This window comes from Echiichthys vipera, assembly GCF_963691815.1.
Source record: "Echiichthys vipera genome assembly, chromosome: 15".
Taxonomy (NCBI): domain Eukaryota; kingdom Metazoa; phylum Chordata; class Actinopteri; order Perciformes; family Trachinidae; genus Echiichthys; species Echiichthys vipera.
In genome coordinates, this window is record NC_139840.1 from 26276451 (window position 1) to 26295870 (window position 19420).

At 37.9% G+C, this 19420-nt stretch overlaps 1 protein-coding gene across 1 annotated transcript in view; it reads right to left on the reverse strand.

Annotated features, from left to right (window-relative positions):
- Positions 1–1778: 1778 nt before the first annotated feature.
- Positions 1779–19420, reverse strand: part of LOC310958231 (choline transporter-like protein 5-A) — a gene marked incomplete at both ends in the record, with an annotated part of 80623 nt that continues 62981 nt past the window's right edge. Inside the window, 11 exons of the mRNA XM_083929080.1 lie at positions 1779–1876; positions 3331–3415; positions 5441–5529; positions 5725–5795; positions 6000–6073; positions 6865–6968; positions 7249–7343; positions 8713–8981; positions 10398–10485; positions 10676–10768; positions 10844–10943. Coding sequence (XP_083785206.1) covers positions 1779–1876; positions 3331–3415; positions 5441–5529; positions 5725–5795; positions 6000–6073; positions 6865–6968; positions 7249–7343; positions 8713–8981; positions 10398–10485; positions 10676–10768; positions 10844–10943 — 1166 coding nt within the window. The remainder of the gene's footprint in view (positions 1877–3330; positions 3416–5440; positions 5530–5724; positions 5796–5999; positions 6074–6864; positions 6969–7248; positions 7344–8712; positions 8982–10397; positions 10486–10675; positions 10769–10843; positions 10944–19420) is intronic.

Sequence of the window (19420 nt, forward strand, 5' to 3'; positions counted from 1 at the left end):
TTAGAAACAATCTGCGTCAATATGAACACCCCTGAAAACCCATATCACACGACCATTCAAGTCCACAGGACATGTGTGAACAGGAAGCACAAAGTCTAACATCACTCAATCATGGATGTAGAAGATGGAAATACTTCTGAGGAAGAGAAACAGAGGTGAAAAGTGAGAGCAGAGATTTATTATCTTGGAGCGATGACGAGGTGGAAGTGTTTCTGAAAATAACACATTCGTAGAAGGTGGTCGTTTTGTGCACAAACTGCTAACGGAGAAATCGGGGGCAGACGCTAACAGCCAAATGCGGCTAACATGGATTAGCTTTGGGCGGCAAGTTGAAAGCATTAAAACATATCTTTTAACCACTAATTATGCTCAAAATATCACCAAACCTCTGCACTAGCATGAGAAGAGTCCCTACACACAAAACAAAGCAACAACGCAGTTAGTGAAGCCAGAGTTTATTAAGAGTGTTTTAAAGACTTACCTACTGGCCCCTGTACCAGCTCCTCTCATAGTAAAGTCCATTCAAGTGGATTACCAAAGTCAATCCAAAAGGAAGGAGCCCATTGGTGCTTTATTCAAGCAAAACAGGTAAAGGTTGTTGTTTGTGGCAGTTTTATGAAATATTAGTTAATAATAGATGTTAAAAGGTTTGGAAAAGTCCCACAGCATCTTTTCTGCAGCACTGAAACTTCACACCAGAGGTCAGAGGTCAGGGGGGTGTGTTTCCGGAAGACGCAGAGCATTATGTGAGTGCAGGCACAGGTTAAGACGACCTGCAACTTGAGGTGAAGAGAGACGGAATTGTTTGTGTTTGTATCTTTTCCGGCAGTGGATTATTGTTTTGAATGTTGACATTGAGACGCAGATCGAGGGATTACTGTGTCTGCAGCAAACATTTGGAAAAGGACGACTTCATAATTCCAAGGAGAGCTTCTGACCCAAAGAAGGCGTGCTTGAAGATGAATGCCATTCCGCGAGTGCAGCAACTGGCTCCGGAAAAACTGAGGTAAAGATATTTCACCAAACTGCCACAAACCACAGCGTTTACGTGTTTTACTGGAATAAATCAATGGGCTCCTTCCTTCTGGATTGTATTTGGTAATTGACTTTGAATGGACTTTACCAGGAGCTGGTACCGGTCGAGTAGGTAAATCTTTCAAAACACTCATAAACTCTGGGTTCTCTAACTCATTGTCGTTTTATGTGTCAGGACTCTTCTCATGCAGTATTAGTGGTTAAAAAAGCTCTTTTAATGCATTCAGCCTGCCACCCCAAGCTAATTTGTGATAGCCGTATTTGGCTGTTAGCATCTGTTCAAGATTTCTCCATTAGTAGTTCGTACATGAAAAAAATTGTCACAAAGTCTTATTTGATGAGTTTACTGTATTTGCCTAAAAAGAGCCTGGGATGATTTTACACCAGAATTACACTTACACAACAAAAGATACGAGTCCTTAAAGGAAACCAGAGTAATGTGGATGTAGCCTCAGTCAGTGCAGTGCAGGGGGCCACTGCTCCAGCAACTGCTGCATCTTAAGGTAACTATCATTTTTACATTTCTAGTCAAGTCTTTCACATTTAGATTTCTCAAGGAATCCTCCTCCTGTGTCTCCACAATTGTTCAATAGGGGAGAACTAGCCCAGGATCAGAACCCAAGCAGGCCAGGGTTCTCCAGGGCCAGGGAGATCACTGTCCTCCTGTAGCCTCACATTGGTTCAGTGTGGGGACTTGTCCAGGTGATGTCTGAGCAGGACTGATCGATAAAGACGAACCCCACTCAACGTGACTGACTGGATTTCCCCAGAATTCTGTGCAGCTCTGGGGACATGAGGAAGGGTTTTTCTGAACTACCATCATGCCTCTCCAAGTCATCACCTGGTTGGCCCAATAAATGGATGGATGGGAGAAAAGGCAGGTACGGAGACATGATGGGTAGATGGATAATGATAGATGGGTCAAAGCAGGATGTATGGATGAAAGCAGAAAAGCAGGTGATTTATAAAGAGAAGAGGAGACAAAAACAGAAAAAGAGGTTAGTTAGTGTGTTAAAAAGCATGTGTTTAAAGAGACCAGTGCAGTTGGTACAATTCTTTTCACACGGTTAAAACATCCAACCAGGTATAAGAAGAAAGTGTATAGCAGTAATATTTGCTCCTATTAATACATGCAATTAGATTAATGGACATATCCAAATGATTGAGTTGAATTGAATGAATCTAAGTTAAACTATTTAACCTTCCATTCCAGACTCCTCTCCTCTACTTCAGGGCTGCCCAACCCTGCTCCTGGAGGGCTACTGTCCTGCATGTTTTAGGTTTCTCTCTGCTCCAACACACCTGAATCTAATGATGTGCTCCTTATCAAGCAGCTGAAGCTTGTGATAGGTTTGAAAATCGTTAGACTCAAGTGTGTTAGAGCAGAGAGAAACCTAAAACATGCAGGGCAGTGGCCCTCCAGGAGCAGGATTGGGCACCCCTGCTCTACTTTTTGTCTTTCAGAGATTGCAGCAGTATCAATGCCATATTGTTATCAAATTAAACTAGACAATCTAAAGAATCCATTAGTACTGTGTCATGCCAGCTCATCAGGAAGGAGCTAAATAACACTCCAAAGTTAGGCTACATTTTGATGAGGGAAAAATCCAGCATGTCCACTTACAAAGGGGTCCCTTGACCTCTGAGCTCAGATATGTGAATGTAAATGTGTTCTGAGTCTCCTCTTTACAGACATGCTTTATGATCATCCAGACAGTTTTTCTCCTGCAGCACAAATGTGTTATTTTCTCCTGTTCTAAAATGGATTATCTGAATATTTCCTCATACTGGGGTCCATCAACAGTGTAGAATTACATATATTGGGTCTGACTGTAAAGCTGAGACTCTTGTGGATTCAGTGAGTCCAGTTGTGTTCATGTTAGTTCTCATAGGAGCCATTTCATTGGCGTGAGAACATTTTTTGTATAAAAGTATCTGACAAACAAGGTAACACTGCATAATACGGCCCATGACTTAGAGCATACCTACCGCTCACTTTCCGCGTAGGTTGCCCCTTATTTCACTCAAGTGCATTTACAGTGTAACTAGTCTGCGCCTTAGCATGTAATTGTATGGGAGTTACGCTCTAAGACACAGCCTAGTTATACTGTAAAACACGGGGAAATTAGTGGGGGAAATGAAGGAGAGTTACTCTGTAATTTTGTGGAAGTTGGTCTAAAGCTGGATGGTGACACCACTGTCCTTGAAGAGTACGCTGCACTGGTTCTATAACATATGCATTATTTAAAACATGTATTTATGTGTGTCTATGCTGACCACAGTGTTGACACTTACAGAAGCAGAGGAAGAGTGTGTCAACACACATGGCATAGACGCTGAAGAACCCGTGAGCAATGAGGTAGGCCCCGATCACCACAGTCTGATGTGAGGAACACACAGGTTAGCAAACAGAAGACATAATCACTCTGAATTATTGTTAGTTTATATACACTTATATTTGTCTTTCTTTGTATGCCATGCCCAGTTCATTGTTTGTTGGTAGGGATTACTGGCCAAAGGCAGATGGTGTCCAGATTGAGGTTGAAGTTGTACCGAGTATGTTGTCCCTAATTCCATCTTTATTATCAATCCATCCATTATATTTGGTACATGACATCGTAAAGGTTAAAATTCCAGTGAAATGTAACCCCTCCAGCTTTGCGTGTGTCATCATTAAAGTCGTACTCCATAAGATTTGAGATATGTTGTTTCTAGCGGCCTCTTTGTCAGTAAGATGTAACTGCAGGTGAGCCTGTTCTTTCAGAGCCTCCATCTTGTCACGTTCATGGTCACTATGTGTGTTTACTTCTTTTTTTGCTCTTTTGCTCTTTTGTAAACTTAATTGAAACACATTCACCTCTCTACTTCCAGTCCGTCCCCTATATGTCCCCCTGTTAAATCCACACACACACACACACACACACACACACCACACACACACACACACACACACACACACACACACACACACACACACACACACACACACACACACACACACACACACACACACACACACACACACACACACACACACACACACACACACTGACATACACACACACACACACACACACACACACACACGTTCCTATTACTCTTCTGCCCTGACTACAAGCCTAACTCAGAAGTTGGAAGTTCCTGATTTCCGATTACAAGTGAACGCAGCATAACTGACGATCTGGGTCGACAGACCAACCTCTGTCAGCGGAGTCACTAACATGGAGGCTTATTTACATCTAGAGAGGGAATGTCTCCACAGATGGGAATACTCAGCAAAAAGGCAACAAGTGCTTTCATTGGTGGGTCACATGATCAATCACAATTGTGTTAACTCACTCTTTGATAGATAGGAATTTAGCAGACAATAAACTAGATGAAAATCTGCAGGACGCCCAGCAGAGAAGATCCATGAGGACAGCTGGAGTTTCATTCCTCTGCGCAGTTGGGAACGCAGCCATAGATTGTAGCTTATAGCTAGCTGATCTTATTCACCTTTTCCTCCATATTTACCCTGATTTTTACTTTTGAAAACCATGAGCAACCAACAGCGTCAGCAGGGGACTGGTGACTTTCTATATCCATGAGTGACTCATGCCATCACCGTCCAACATCAACCACAAGAAGCACAACTAATATTTGTAAAATAGATTAGGTTAGTGATGTCCAAATGAAGCTTCGTGAAGCATTTTCTTTATTTTCCTCTAGAGTCCTCTAGATGGAGCTCTCTGTTCAACAGAAGGGCTGAGAACACACTGAGTTACCATTTATTGAGTCTTTTTGGACATCATTAATATATGTAAGAGTTTGCATTTGCATACATTTAGCTGAGCTGACGCAGAGGTTATTGGAGACCTCCGTGTCTTCAAGAATTAGATCCAGTGTGGACTACTTAGGCTCTTGCTGGCTGCAAATAAAAAAGCCATCACAAAATGCTGGCTCCAGAAAAATGCCCCCACTACAGATAATTTTGTTAATATTGTCAAACAACTACATTTACTAGAGCAAATTACTCCAAAAAGAGCTAGGTGAAAAACGATGGCAGAAATGGCAAGCCTATCTGGCCAATGAGTGACTGTATGCACGTACTGGGTATGATACTTTGTCCTTTGGATTTACTGATCACCCGTGGACCTTGAATGTGGGTATATTTTCAATGTTATGTATTTGTCTTCTGTTTTACCTTTCTGTGCTAAAATATGAAATTGATCCAGGTTAGTTTGATCAGACCCTATAGGATGGACAACATGCTAGAATTGCTACAAGTATTATTATTCTATGGCCAAACGATTTTCTTTCAACATGCAAGTGTGTTTATGTATGTATGTATGTATGTATGTATGTATGTATGTATGTGTGTGTGTGTGTGTGTGTGTGTGCGCGCGTCTGTGAGAGTGACTCTGACCAGCAGAGGGACCCAGTAGTAGTTGAGATGGGGCACTTCCTCCTGGAAAACAGGAATCTTCTTAGTGAAGAAGAAGAATGCCACCACACCTGGAACACACACACACACACACACACACACACACACACACACACACACACACACACACACACACACACACACACACAGTGACCTCTATATTCTGCACTATATTTTTAGACATAACTGTATAATTATACTCGGTCATTGTCCCTTGTGTGGAACATGAGCGACTTGTAAGAGCTGATCCTTGCACTGCCACTTACCAACTCCTCCTGCTATCAGCACTTTGCCCAGAAACAACAGAAAGTCTGTGACTCTGTCCAGAACTGCAACCCTGTGGAGACAGAGTCACTCACTTCCACCTCAGCTGACACAACACAGTACCAGTGGGCTTAGAGTGAGAGCCAGAGAAAAAGACCACTGTGCCTGAAAGACTGACTAAAAAGACTATAGTGACTTTATAAAAATGTATCCACACAACAACCTGTGAAAGAGAACTTTAAAGGCCCAGAGAGGATGAGTGAACCAGCCTCCTTACCTTACCACGTTCCTCATGAGCAGGAAGAAAGCTTCTCTGGCCGATGTACAAAAGTTCTTACCATAGATCGCCACCTGGTGGACAAGAGACAAAACACAGCTATCACGACAACACAATGAACAGTGGGCAGCTGGTATTCTGCTGCTGAAAAGTAGTAGCAGTATTTCTATTCAATCATACACAATACAATAGGTATAAACAGCATATACTCTACAATGTCAAACAGACTAGATAGTTTATACTGTCTAGTCTGTTTGACTCAAACCATTCTTTTGAAAATCAAAAGTGAGTTACACATTGTTAAATCTATGTATGTTAGCATTGCTCCATACGTAAACCGAAACAAAAATAATACATATACTAGGTTACAAATACTTTGAATCCCTTTGAGCTTTTGTACGGTAAACTAACATACATCTCCTAAATCATATTTGCACTTACGTATTAAAAAAGAACCTTTGTACACAGTCTGGCAGTGGCTTTGTTTAAGCTCAGAACATTATTTGCTTAATAGTCCATATGCTGTTTCCATGTTTTGAATTTGAATTTTATCTCAAAAACTCTATTTTATCATCACAGAATTTCAAAAACCAAAATCCAAACACGATTTGTGAACATTGAAAACAAAAATCATCAAAAGTTTTCTTGACTTCTAGCTCCCCTTCCATAGTAACCATAAGGTATTTTATTTTTCCCACAGCAAAATTAAATTGGATCTTCTGCAGAAATGACACATTTTTACAATATAGTGTCATTGTAAATCTCACTTGTATAAAGTATAAAGAGTATTGGACCAATAACTAATCCCTGGGGTACTCCACAGGTGCACAAATGGCTGTCTAAAGCTCTACTTTAACCAACTTACCATGATATAAGCATTACGGTTCATGTGGCGTATGAATTTCTCCAGACACCAGAAGCAGCATTTCAGGCAGTGCATTATAAACCTGGACAGGCCATTGTCCACACCTACATGGACAGACATGTACAATATCAGCAAAACAATAACAGTAGCTATCGTGGCAGTAAGTGTGTGCGTGTGTGTGTGTGTGTGTGTGTGTGTGTATGTGTGTGTGTGTGTGTGTGTGTGTGTGTGTGTGTGTGTGTGTGTGTGTGTGTGTGTGTGTGTGAGTTTGTGTGTGTGTGTGTGTGTGTGTGTGTGTGTGTGTGTGTGTGTGTGTGTGTGAGTTTGTGTGTGTGTGTGTGTGTGTGTGTGTGTGCGTGTGCGCGTGTGTGTATGTGTGAGAACCTTTTAGTTTCTGCTCCAAGTACTCCAGTATGATCCGGACCAGTTGGGCAACTGAAAGAATTAGAGCACCAAATGCCAAAGAGCCCGTGTGATACCTGGAGACGGACAGAGGAAGAGCTCAACTCAAGACTGTCTGTTGTGTCATACTAACTTGGATAAAAGAAGGACTATTTGACAAAGGATGGTTCCCATGCATGCTTGGTCTTCCCAAAACGTACTCACTCTTAATGAAAAAAGACTGAGATTGTTATGTTTGGACGGCCTGCCAACCTATTGGATGACTATTTGTATTCTTGGCTTCTACTGTAGCTAGTTTATCACAATTAATTTTTGGTTAAGAGTCTTGGTGTAATTTGCAGACAAATCAGTTCAGTTGTCAAAACTAACTTTTTCCAGTTAAGACTTTAGGCCTATCTCTTCCCCAAAGATCCTGAGAGTTATTATGATATTCATTTTTTGTGGTTCTCAACCTTTTTGGTCTGAGGTTACCCCCACATGAGATGAACTCACATACCCCTTCATCAATTCCATGTATGCTCTGAATGTATACCATTATTCATAAAAGTGGATGCTTTTTTCATACAATTGAACTGTCAACATTAAGGTTGGTTTGGTCAGCAGTCGAATTCGGCTGCTACGTTGAGTGAAGCTGAATGTTTCAACCATTTATCCATTAACGTTGCTTGTAGCTAACTGTTTCAATAACTTATCCATTACTTTAAGCTAACTATTTCAACCATTCTTTATTATATTTTGTTAAATTATTTTAACAATATAATCATTGCAGCAATCTCTCATCTCATCTTCAACCGCTTATCAGAGGTCGGGCAATTTATTTCTTTAATGCCAAGTACTGCATTTTAAATCTACATCTACAAATAATTTAGGTAACGGGACTGAAAGTTGATATTAACCATCTCAGTAATGCTTCAATATATCCACAAATATAGAAAACACAGTGGTATTCCCATGACCTTTAGGACTGCCAGATGAAGCTGCTTTTCCTTTTGATCATGTGACAAATGTGTCTTTTGTGTCCAAACGTGTAGGAAATGTGTCAGGGTAACAGGACTGAGTGAAAACCTGGGGATACAACTAAAATGTGCATTTTTACTAACATATTGTAAATTTTGGATAAATTGGAAGCAGAGTTACAGTTATAAAAAATCGGATCATTATATTTAATGGTAAATTGTGGTGTTAGAGGTTGGGAACGAAGCTAAAATCATATTTTTCCAGTGTTTTACATAATGTATCTCCAAATTACATTCAGGACAAATTGCAGGGCAATTTTTTTGATAATATGATGTATTATACCAATACTTTTTCATGCATATTATGTCCCCATGTCCTGGGGTCAGAAAATGTACCAATTAAACAGAATGTTCCCAAAACTACTCACAAGAACAGAGCTTTTCCAGTGGCTGCCCCCAATCTAGATTTTTAAAAAGAGTGATTCCTGACCTGATAGTCCTGCTGAATGATGAAAAGAGTGGGCATGGTGGGATATCCTGAGGCTTCCTCCTGGCCCAGTAGTAGCTAGCAAACGTCCCAGCCAGGGTGCACTGCTCCAGGGCCAAGCTGAAGTTGAGCAGCCAGAGGAAGAGCAGTAGGTTGGACAGCTGCAGCAGGAAGAGGTAGCGGTGATAGGTGGTCTCCCCACCATAGAAGGCGAACAGACACTGAGAAGCCAGACATGGCGCTGATTTAGAGATATTGCTTCTGTTGAAGGTCTGACAGAGAAGTGAGAGGGAAACAGAGAAATGTTATTTACTATTTTTAAGTAGCCTTTGCAAAATTAATTCCATTTATTAACACACTGTTGCCCATAAAGTTGGAATGATATTTTTTTCTTCTTCTCAAGAAATGATTGTGACAATGTGCGTTATTCTTGATACATAAAGTGTATATCTTCTCAAAACTTTATTGATCAATCTCTTCCAAACATATCGCAGTGCAAATTAAACCACAAATAAATACAATAAAGAGAGATAATTGTCTTAAAATAAATGATTCCAACTTTATTGGCAACAGTGTATATAATTTATTGTGTGTTTAGACTGAGGCTATGTGATATATTGATGTGAAGGGCTTCACAGCATGCATTTATACAGTAGAATGTACAATGGTATCATTTAGAATATAGTCAAATATAGATTTTAGGTAGAACTATTTTTATACTGAGGATTTATTTTTTTTTCAAGTGAAAACAACGTGCGAAAAAGCCCATCAGCAGAAAAAAGCTGCACACAGAAAATATTAAGCTGCTATTTTGTGTGTAAATCCACTGCTGGCCTCAGTAAATATGAGCAGATGCAGTTTGACTGTTTAGACAAGCTTAGTCTACACACACTGTTACTGTATGACTGTCATGAATTCAAAAAGCAAACAGATAAAAGGTGCGTTTCCACTATTGTCAAAAACCCAGAATGAGGCGGGTCTTTCTCGCCGAAATGCCCCTGAAGCCTGGTTGATGATTGGATATAATGCCAATGTCCCAGGATGTGATGTGTGGTCGTACAGACCCCACAACAACACGGTGAAGTAGAGTTGATAATTTTATCCAGTGGTGAAGAAGAACACAGCACAGAAAATGATCCGTGCACGAGCATCTTTGCACAAGCTTGTTAAATGAGTGCTGCAGCGGCCGGCTCCCTCTCTCTCTCTCTCCCATTTACACACACACACACACACACACACACACACACACACACACACACACACACACACACACACACACACACACACACACACACACACACACACACACACACACACACACACACACACACACACACACACACACACACACACACACACACACACAATTTTAAGCGCCCAGAATTTTTAAGGTGGAGTGTTTTCTTTTAATGTTACTTGTACATAAGTTGATGTTGTGAATAATACGGCCACCTTAAATCAAACTGCAACTATTCTGTATTTCTCACTTTGAGAAAGAGCAGCGCGTCATCAGCGGCAATAGAAACCCGTTCAGAGTGATACGTCTCCTAAATCCCTCTGGGGCCTTTTTTTGTAATGGAAACACGGCAAGCGAACGGCCATTTGAGAGGTCTGAAACTTTCCGAGTGCCCACATTTTACCCTGATGGAAACACACCTAAATAAATAACACTGCAGAGAACGGAGTACCTCAGGGTTGCAGGTGCTGTTGGCATAAGGACAGCTGTCATCAGGGGACATCACTCTGTAAACAGCTTCACCCGATGATGCCAAGTAACTGGTTTCAAAGTGCTGGTTAAAGACACGTCTAATACACTGCTTGGAAAGATACATCCATTCTCTTTCCTTTGGATACTGAAAAGATTCACAAATACACATTTTACAGTCCATGGCTCCTCTCAGCTCTGAACTATAGAAAGTGAACAAAACATCTTCATGCTGTTGCTTGTGACCGCTGTGAAGGATACACAGCAGTGAGCGCCCAGTAGGAGATGCACACAGTCAATAAGAGGAAGGTGACGACGGGATAGAATAGCGTGGACATGATGTGGCCGATGGCTCTGCAACAACAGAGAAACCATGAGGCCAGGAGAACAACGATCATCACACAGCATTTGTTTTTTTACAGGTCATACTTGCTGGCCTCTCTGAGCAGGGCGATGGCCACTCGCACTCTTCTTCTTAAGAAGATCAGCATCAATAAGATGGACGCTTCTGTCACTCCAAGAGACACCACTGACAAACACACACACAACACACACTTTATATTTTCAGGGCCAAGGTAGTTGCATGGTTTCATTTCTTACATTTGTGCTTTTGCTCTAATTCTCCCAGGATTACTATTGAAACTCAGCTGTATCAAATTAGTTCTGATTCTAATTGTGTCATCCTAAGGTCTTTACACACTGGGGGTGTGAGAAATAGACAACATAAAAATGCAAAATGCTCGCTTTCAAATATTCACACAGGCAGGTAAACATTTACGCAGCCTAAGTCTTTTATTGTGAAAGGTAAGGTAAGTTAGCCCTCTTGGATGGAGCCTCCCAGGCGCGTCGCTAGAAAACATCACTGCTGCGACGGACGTTTTCTCTCCTGACCGGTGTTTGGGTTTAACCCAAAAGCAGAAAGAGTCTGTGGTTGCCATAGTGATGACAGATGTTGGTTAATAACAGAAGAGAATGGTAGCTGTCCTTGTGAATGTTTTTCATTAAAATGTTAAACATTAGGTCACTTCCTGATCAGTCTTTATAGTTTTGTCTGAGTAAATGTGTCAGTGGAGTCTTGTTCGTTACTTGTTGTTACAGTAAACAGGAAGAGAGCGAGTTCTTCCTGATAATATCTTTCTCTAATTAATTTTCTAAATAAATCTATTTGTCTTTGAAACCTGCTTGTGTAAACACGTGTGCGTGGAACTTTATTAACACTAAGAAACAAAACCCTTTTACTCCTTCGTAGTCATGCCGTTTTGGTAAAATAAATGAAAGTCAGAGAGATTAAATGGGTGTTCCACCAGCCATGAACCTGTCTCCCTGGTGTAACGTTAGTAAAAGAGATCTCAGAGTATCTCCTTTTCATACACATCTATGAGAATCTCTCTGAAAAACAGAATCCTGTTTTCATCATCTGCAGTCACTACGGTAACCGCAGAGGCACTCAGCTGAAAGTCTCCGGTTAACAGGGTCACTGTTAAACCAAACCACCATCCAGTCAGTCTGCTTTAAGTTTGATTCTGAAGTTATCAAGTCAGTCTGCTTTAAGTTTGATTCTGAAGTTATCAAGTCAGTCTGCTTTAAGTTTGATTCTGAAGTTATCAAGTCAGTCTGCTTTAAGTTTGATTCTGAAGTTATGAAGTCAGTCTGCTTTAAGTTTGTTTTTGAAGTTATCAAGTCAGTCTGCTTTAAGTTTGATTCTGAAGTTATCAAGTCAGTCTGCTTTAAGTTTGATTCTGAAGTTATCAAGTCAGTCTGCTTTAAGTTTGATTCTGAAGTTATCAAGTCAGTCTGCTTTAAGTTTGATTCTGAAGTTAAGAAGTCAGTCTGCTTTAGTTTGATTCTGAAGTTATCAATTCAGTCTGCTTTAAGTTTGATTCTGAAGTTATCAAGTCAGTCTGCTTTAAGTTTGATTCTGAAGTTATCAATTCAGTCTGCTTTAAGTGTGATTCTGAAGTTATCAAGTCAGTCTGCTTTAAGTTTGATTCTGAAGTTATCAAGTCAGTCTGCTTTAAGTTTGATTCTGAAGTTATAACTTGTCAGTCTGCTTTAAGTTTGATTCTGAAGTTATCAAGTCAGTCTGCTTTAAGTTTGATTCTGAAGTTATCAAGTCAGTCTGCTTTAAGTTTGATTCTGAAGTTATCAAGTCAGTCTGCTTTAAGTTTGATTCTGAAGTTATAACTTGTCAGTCTGCTTTAAGTTTGATTCTGAAGTTATCAAGTCAGTCTGCTTTAAGTTTGATTCTGAAGTTATCAAGTCAGTCTGCTTTAAGTTTGATTCAAGTCAGTCTGCTTTAAGTGTGATTCTGAAGTTATCAAGTCAGTCTGATTTAAGTTTGATTCTGAAGTTATCAAGTCAGTCTGCTTTAAGTTTGATTCTGAAGTTATAACTTGTCAGTCTGCTTTAAGTTTGATTCTGAAGTTATCAAGTCAGTCTGCTTTAAGTTTGATTCAAGTCAGTCTGCTTTAAGTGTGATTCTGAAGTTATCAAGTCAGTCTGATTTAAGTTTGATTCTTAAGTTATCAAGTCAGTCTGCTTTAAGTTTGATTCTGAAGTTATCAAGTCAGTCTGCTTTAAGTTTGATTCTGAAGTTATCAAGTCAGTCTGATTTAAGTTTGATTCTGAAGTTATAACTTGTCAGTCTGCTTTAAGTTTGATTCTGAAGTTATCAAGTCAGCCTGCTTTAAGTGTGATTCTGAAGTTATCAAGTCAGTCTGCTTTAAGTTTGATTCTGAAGTTATCAAGTCAGTCTGCATTAGTTTGATTCTGAAGTTATCAAGTCAATCTGCTTTAAGTTTGATTCTGAAGTTATAACTTGTCAGTCTGCTTTAAGTTTGATTCTGAACTTATCAAGTCAGTCTGCTTTAAGTGTGATTCTGAAGTTATCAAGTCAGTCTGCTTTAAGTTTGATTCTGAAGTTATCAAGTCAGTCTGCTTTAGTTTGATTCTGAAGTTATTAAGTCAGTCTGCTTTAAGTTTGATTCTGAAATTATCAAGTCAGTCTACTTTAAGTTTGATTCTGAAGTTATCAAGTCAGTCTGCTTTAAGTTTGATTCAAGTCAGTCTGCTTTAAGTTTGATTCTGAAGTTATCAAGTCAGTCTGCTTTAAGTTTGATTCAAGTCAGTCTGCTTTAAGTTTGATTCTGAAGTTATCAAGTCAGTCTGCTTTAAGTTTGATTCTGAAGTTATCAAGTCAGTCTGCTTTAAGTGTGATTCTGAAGTTATCAAGTAAGTCTTCTTTAAGTTTGATTCTGAAGTTATCAAGTCAGTCTGCTTTAAGTTTGATTCAAGTCAGTCTGCTTTAAGTGTGATTCTGAAGTTATCAAGTCAGTCTGCTTTAAGTGTGATTCTGAAGTTATCAAGTCAGTCTGCTTTAAGTGTGATTTTGAAGTTATCAAGTCAGTCTGCTTTAAGTTTGATTCTGAAGTTATCAAGTCAGTCTGCTTTAAGTTTGATTCTGAAGTTAAGAAGTCAGTCTGCTTTAGTTTGATTCTGAAGTTATCAATTCAGTCTGCTTTAAGTTTGATTCTGAAGTTATCAAGTCAGTCTGCTTTAAGTTTGATTCTGAAGTTATCAATTCAGTCTGCTTTAAGTTTGATTCTGAAGTTATCAAGTCAGTCTGCTTTAAGTTTGATTCTGAAGTTATCAAGTCAGTCTGCTTTAAGTTTGATTCTGAAGTTATAACTTGTCAGTCTGCTTTAAGTTTGATTCTGAAGTTATCAAGTCAGTCTGCTTTAAGTTTGATTCTGAAGTTATCAAGTCAGTCTGCTTTAAGTTTGATTCTGAAGTTATCAAGTCAGTCTGCTTTAAGTTTGATTCTGAAGTTATAACTTGTCAGTCTGCTTTAAGTTTGATTCTGAAGTTATCAAGTCAGTCTGCTTTAAGTTTGATTCTGAAGTTATCAAGTCAGTCTGCTTTAAGTTTGATTCAAGTCAGTCTGCTTTAAGTGTGATTCTGAAGTTATCAAGTCAGTCTGATTTAAGTTTGATTCTGAAGTTATCAAGTCAGTCGGCTTTAAGTTTGATTCTGAAGTTATAACTTGTCAGTCTGCTTTAAGTTTGATTCTGAAGTTATCAAGTCAGTCTGCTTTAAGTTTGATTCTGAAGTTATAACTTGTCAGTCTGCTTTAAGTTTGATTCTGAAGTTATCAAGTCAGTCTGCTTTAAGTGTGATTCTGAAGTTATCAAGTCAGTCTGATTTAAGTTTGATTCTTAAGTTATCAAGTCAGTCTGCTTTAAGTTTGATTCTGAAGTTATCAAGTCAGTCTGATTTAAGTTTGATTCTGAAGTTATCAAGTCAGTCTGCTTTAAGTTTGATTCTGAAGTTATAACTTGTCAGTCTGCTTTAAGTTTGATTCTGAAGTTATCAAGACAGTCTGCTTTAAGTTTGATTCTGAAGTTATAACTTGTCAGTCTGCTTTAAGTTTGATTCTGAAGTTATCAAGTCAGTCTGCTTTAAGTGTGATTCTGAAGTTATCAAGTCAGTCTGCTTTAAGTTTGATTCTGAAGTTATCAAGTCAGTCTGCATTAGTTTGATTCTGAAGTTATCAAGTCAATCTGCTTTACGTTTGATTCTGAAGTTATAACTTGTCAGTCTGCTTTAAGTTTGATTCTGAACTTATCAAGTCAGTCTGCTTTAAGTGTGATTCGGAAGTTATCAAGTCAGTCTGCATTAGTTTGATTCTGAAGTTATCAAGTCAATCTGCTTTAAGTTTGATTCTGAAGTTATAACTTGTCAGTCTGCTTTAAGTTTGATTCTGAACTTATCAAGTCAGTCTGCTTTAAGTGTGATTCTGAAGTTATCAGGTCAGTCTGCTTTAAGTTTGATTCTGAAGTTATCAAGTCAGTCTGCTTTTGTTTGATTCTGAAGTTATCAAGTCAGTCTGCTTTAAGTTTGATTCTGAAGTTATCAAGTCAGTCTGCATTAGTTTGATTCTGAAGTTATCAAGTCAGTCTGCTTTAAGTTTGATTTTGAAATTATCAAGTCAGTCTGCTTTAAGTTTGAATCTGAAGTTATCAAGTCAGTCTGCTTTAAGTCTGATTCTGAAGTTATCAAGTCAGTCTGCTTTAAGTTTGATTCTGAAGTTATCAAGTAAGTCTGCTTTAAGTTTGATTCTGAAGTTATAACTTGTCAGTCTGCTTTAAGTTTGATTCTGAAGTTATCAGGTCAGTCTGCTTTAAGTTTTATTCTGAAGTTATCAAGTCAGTCTGCTTTAAGTTTGATTTTGAAATTATCAAGTCAGTCTGCTTTAAGTTTGAATCTGAAGTTATCAAGTCAGTCTGCTTTAAGTTTGATTTTGAAATTATCAAGTCAGTCTGCTTTAAGTTTGATTCTGAAGTTATCAAGTAAGTCTGCTTTAAGTTTGATTCTGAAGTTATAACTTGTCAGTCTGCTTTAAGTTTGATTCTGAAGTTATCAGGTCAGTCTGCTTTAAGTTTGATTCTGAAGTTATCAAGTCAGTCTGCATTAGTTTGATTCTGAAGTTATCAAGTCAATCTGCTTTAAGTTTGATTCTGAAGTTATAACTTGTCAGTCTGCTTTAAGTTTGATTCTGAACTTATCAAGTCAGTCTGCTTTAAGTGTGATTCTGAAGTTATCAAGTCAGTCTGCTTTAAGTTTGATTCTGAAGTTATCAAGTCAGTCTGCTTTAGTTTGATTCTGAAGTTATTAAGTCAGTCTGCTTTAAGTTTGATTCTGAAATTATCAAGTCAGTCTACTTTAAGTTTGATTCTGAAGTTATCAAGTCAGTCTGCTTTAAGTTTGATTCAAGTCAGTCTGCTTTAAGTTTGATTCTGAAGTTATCAAGTCAGTCTGCTTTAAGTTTGATTCAAGTCAGTCTGCTTTAAGTTTGATTCTGAAGTTATCAAGTCAGTCTGCTTTAAGTTTGATTCTGAAGTTATCAAGTCAGTCTGCTTTAAGTGTGATTCTGAAGTTATCAAGTAAGTCTTCTTTAAGTTTGATTCTGAAGTTATCAAGTCAGTCTGCTTTAAGTTTGATTCAAGTCAGTCTGCTTTAAGTGTGATTCTGAAGTTATCAAGTCAGTCTGCTTTAAGTGTGATTCTGAAGTTATCAAGTCAGTCTGCTTTAAGTGTGATTTTGAAGTTATCAAGTCAGTCTGCTTTAAGTGTGATTCTGAAGTTATCAAGTCAGTCTGCTTTAAGTTTGATTCTGAAGTTATCAAGTCAGTCTGCTTTAAGTTTGATTCTAAAGTTATCAAGTCAGTCTGCTTTAAGTTTGATTCTGAAGTTATCAAGTCAGTCTGCTTTAAGTTTGATTCTGAAGTTAAGAAGTCAGTCTGCTTTAGTTTGATTCTGAAGTTATCAATTCAGTCTGCTTTAAGTTTGATTCTGAAGTTATAAAGTCAGTCTGCTTTAAGTTTGATTCTGAAGTTATCAATTCAGTCTGCTTTAAGTTTGATTCTGAAGTTATCAAGTCAGTCTGCTTTAAGTTTGATTCTGAAGTTATAACTTGTCAGTCTGCTTTAAGTTTGATTCTGAAGTTATCAAGTCAGTCTGCTTTAAGTTTGATTCTGAAGTTATCAAGTCAGTCTGCTTTAAGTTTGATTCTGAAGTTATCAAGTCAGTCTGCTTTAAGTTTGATTCTGAAGTTATAACTTGTCAGTCTGCTTTAAGTTTGATTCTGAAGTTATCAAGTCAGTCTGCTTTAAGTTTGATTCTGAAGTTATCAAGTCAGTCTGCTTTAAGTTTGATTCAAGTCAGTCTGCTTTAAGTGTGATTCTGAAGTTATCAAGTCAGTCTGATTTAAGTTTGATTCTGAAGTTATCAAGTCAGTCGGCTTTAAGTTTGATTCTGAAGTTATAACTTGTCAGTCTGCTTTAAGTTTGATTCTGAAGTTATCAAGTCAGTCTGCTTTAAGTTTGATTCTGAAGTTATAACTTGTCAGTCTGCTTTAAGTTTGATTCTGAAGTTATCAAGTCAGTCTGCTTTAAGTTTGATTCAAGTCAGTCTGCTTTAAGTGTGATTCTGAAGTTATCAAGTCAGTCTGATTTAAGTTTGATTCTTAAGTTATCAAGTCAGTCTGCTTTAAGTTTGATTCTGAAGTTATCAAGTCAGTCTGATTTAAGTTTGATTCTGAAGTTATCAAGTCAGTCTGCTTTAAGTTTGATTCTGAAGTTATAACTTGTCAGTCTGCTTTAAGTTTGATTCTGAAGTTATCAAGTCAGTCTGCTTTAAGTTTGATTCTGAAGTTATAACTTGTCAGTCTGCTTTAAGTTTGATTCTGAAGTTATCAAGTCAGTCTGCTTTAAGTGTGATTCTGAAGTTATCAAGTCAGTCTGCTTTAAGTTTGATTCTGAAGTTATCAAGTCAGTCTGCATTAGTTTGATTCTGAAGTTATCAAGTCAATCTGCTTTACGTTTGATTCTGAAGTTATAACTTGTCAGTCTGCTTTAAGTTTGATTCTGAACTTATCAAGTCAGTCTGCTTTAAGTGTGATTCGGAAGTTATCAAGTCAGTCTGCATTAGTTTGATTCTGAAGTTATCAAGTCAATCTGCTTTAAGTTTGATTCTGAAGTTATAACTTGTCAGTCTGCTTTAAGTTTGATTCTGAACTTATCAAGTCAGTCTGCTTTAAGTGTGATTCTGAAGTTATCAAGTCAGTCTGCTTTAAGTTTGATTCTGAAGTTATCAAGTCAGTCTGCTTTTGTTTGATTCTGAAGTTATCAAGTCAGTCTGCTTTAAGTTTGATTCTGAAGTTATCAAGTCAGTCTGCATTAGTTTGATTCTGAAGTTATCAAGTCAGTCTGCTTTAAGTTTGATTTTGAAATTATCAAGTCAGTCTGCTTTAAGTTTGAATCTGAAGTTATCAAGTCAGTCTGCTTTAAGTCTGATTCTGAAGTTATCAAGTCAGTCTGCTTTAAGTTTGATTCTGAAGTTATCAAGTAAGTCTGCTTTAAGTTTGATTCTGAAGTTATAACTTGTCAGTCTGCTTTAAGTTTGATTCTGAAGTTATCAGGTCAGTCTGCTTTAAGTTTGATTCTGAAGTTATCAAGTCAGTCTGCTTTAAGTTTGATTTTGAAATTATCAAGTCAGTCTGCTTTAAGTTTGAATCTGAAGTTATCAAGTCAGTCTGCTTTAAGTCTGATTCTGAAGTTATCAAGTCAGTCTGCTTTAAGTTTGATTCTGAAGTTATCAAGTAAGTCTGCTTTAAGTTTGATTCTGAAGTTATAACTTGTCAGTCTGCTTTAAGTTTGATTCTGAAGTTATCAGGTCAGTCTGTTTTAAGTTTTATTCTGAAGTTATCAAGTCAGTCTGCTTTAAGTTTGATTCTGAAGTTATAACTTGTCAGTCTGCTTTAAGTTTGATTCTGAAATTATCAAGTCAGTCTGCTTTAAGTTTGATTCTGAAGTTATCAAGTCAGTCTGCTTTAAGTGTAATTCTGAAGTTATCAAGTCAGTCTGCTTTAAGTTTGATTCTGAAGTTATCAAGTCAGTCTGCTTTAAGTTTGATTCAAGTCAGTCTGCTTTAAGTGTGATTCTGAAGTTATCAAGTCAGTCTGCTTTAAGTGTGATTCTGAAGTTATCAAGTCAGTCTGCTTTAAGTTTGATTCTGAAGTTATCAAGTCAGTCTGCTTTAAGTTTGATTCAAGTCAGTCTGCTTTAAGTGTGATTCTGAAGTTATCAAGTCAGTCTGATTTAAGTTTGATTCTGAAGTTATCAAGTCAGTCTGCTTTAAGTGTGATTCTGAAGTTATCAAGTCAGTCTGCTTTAAGTTTGATTCTGAAGTTATCAAGTCAGTCTGCTTTAAGTTTGATTCAAGTCAGTCTGCTTTAAGTGTGATTCTGAAGTTATCAAGTCAGTCTGATTTAAGTTTGATTCTGAAGTTATCAAGTCAGTCTGCTTTAAGTTTGATTCAAGTCAGTCTGCTTTAAGTGTGATTCTGAAGTTATCAAGTCAGTCTGATTTAAGTTTGATTCTGAAGTTATCAAGTCAGTCTGCTTTAAGTTTGATTCTGAAGTTATCAAGTCAGTCTGCTTTAAGTTTGA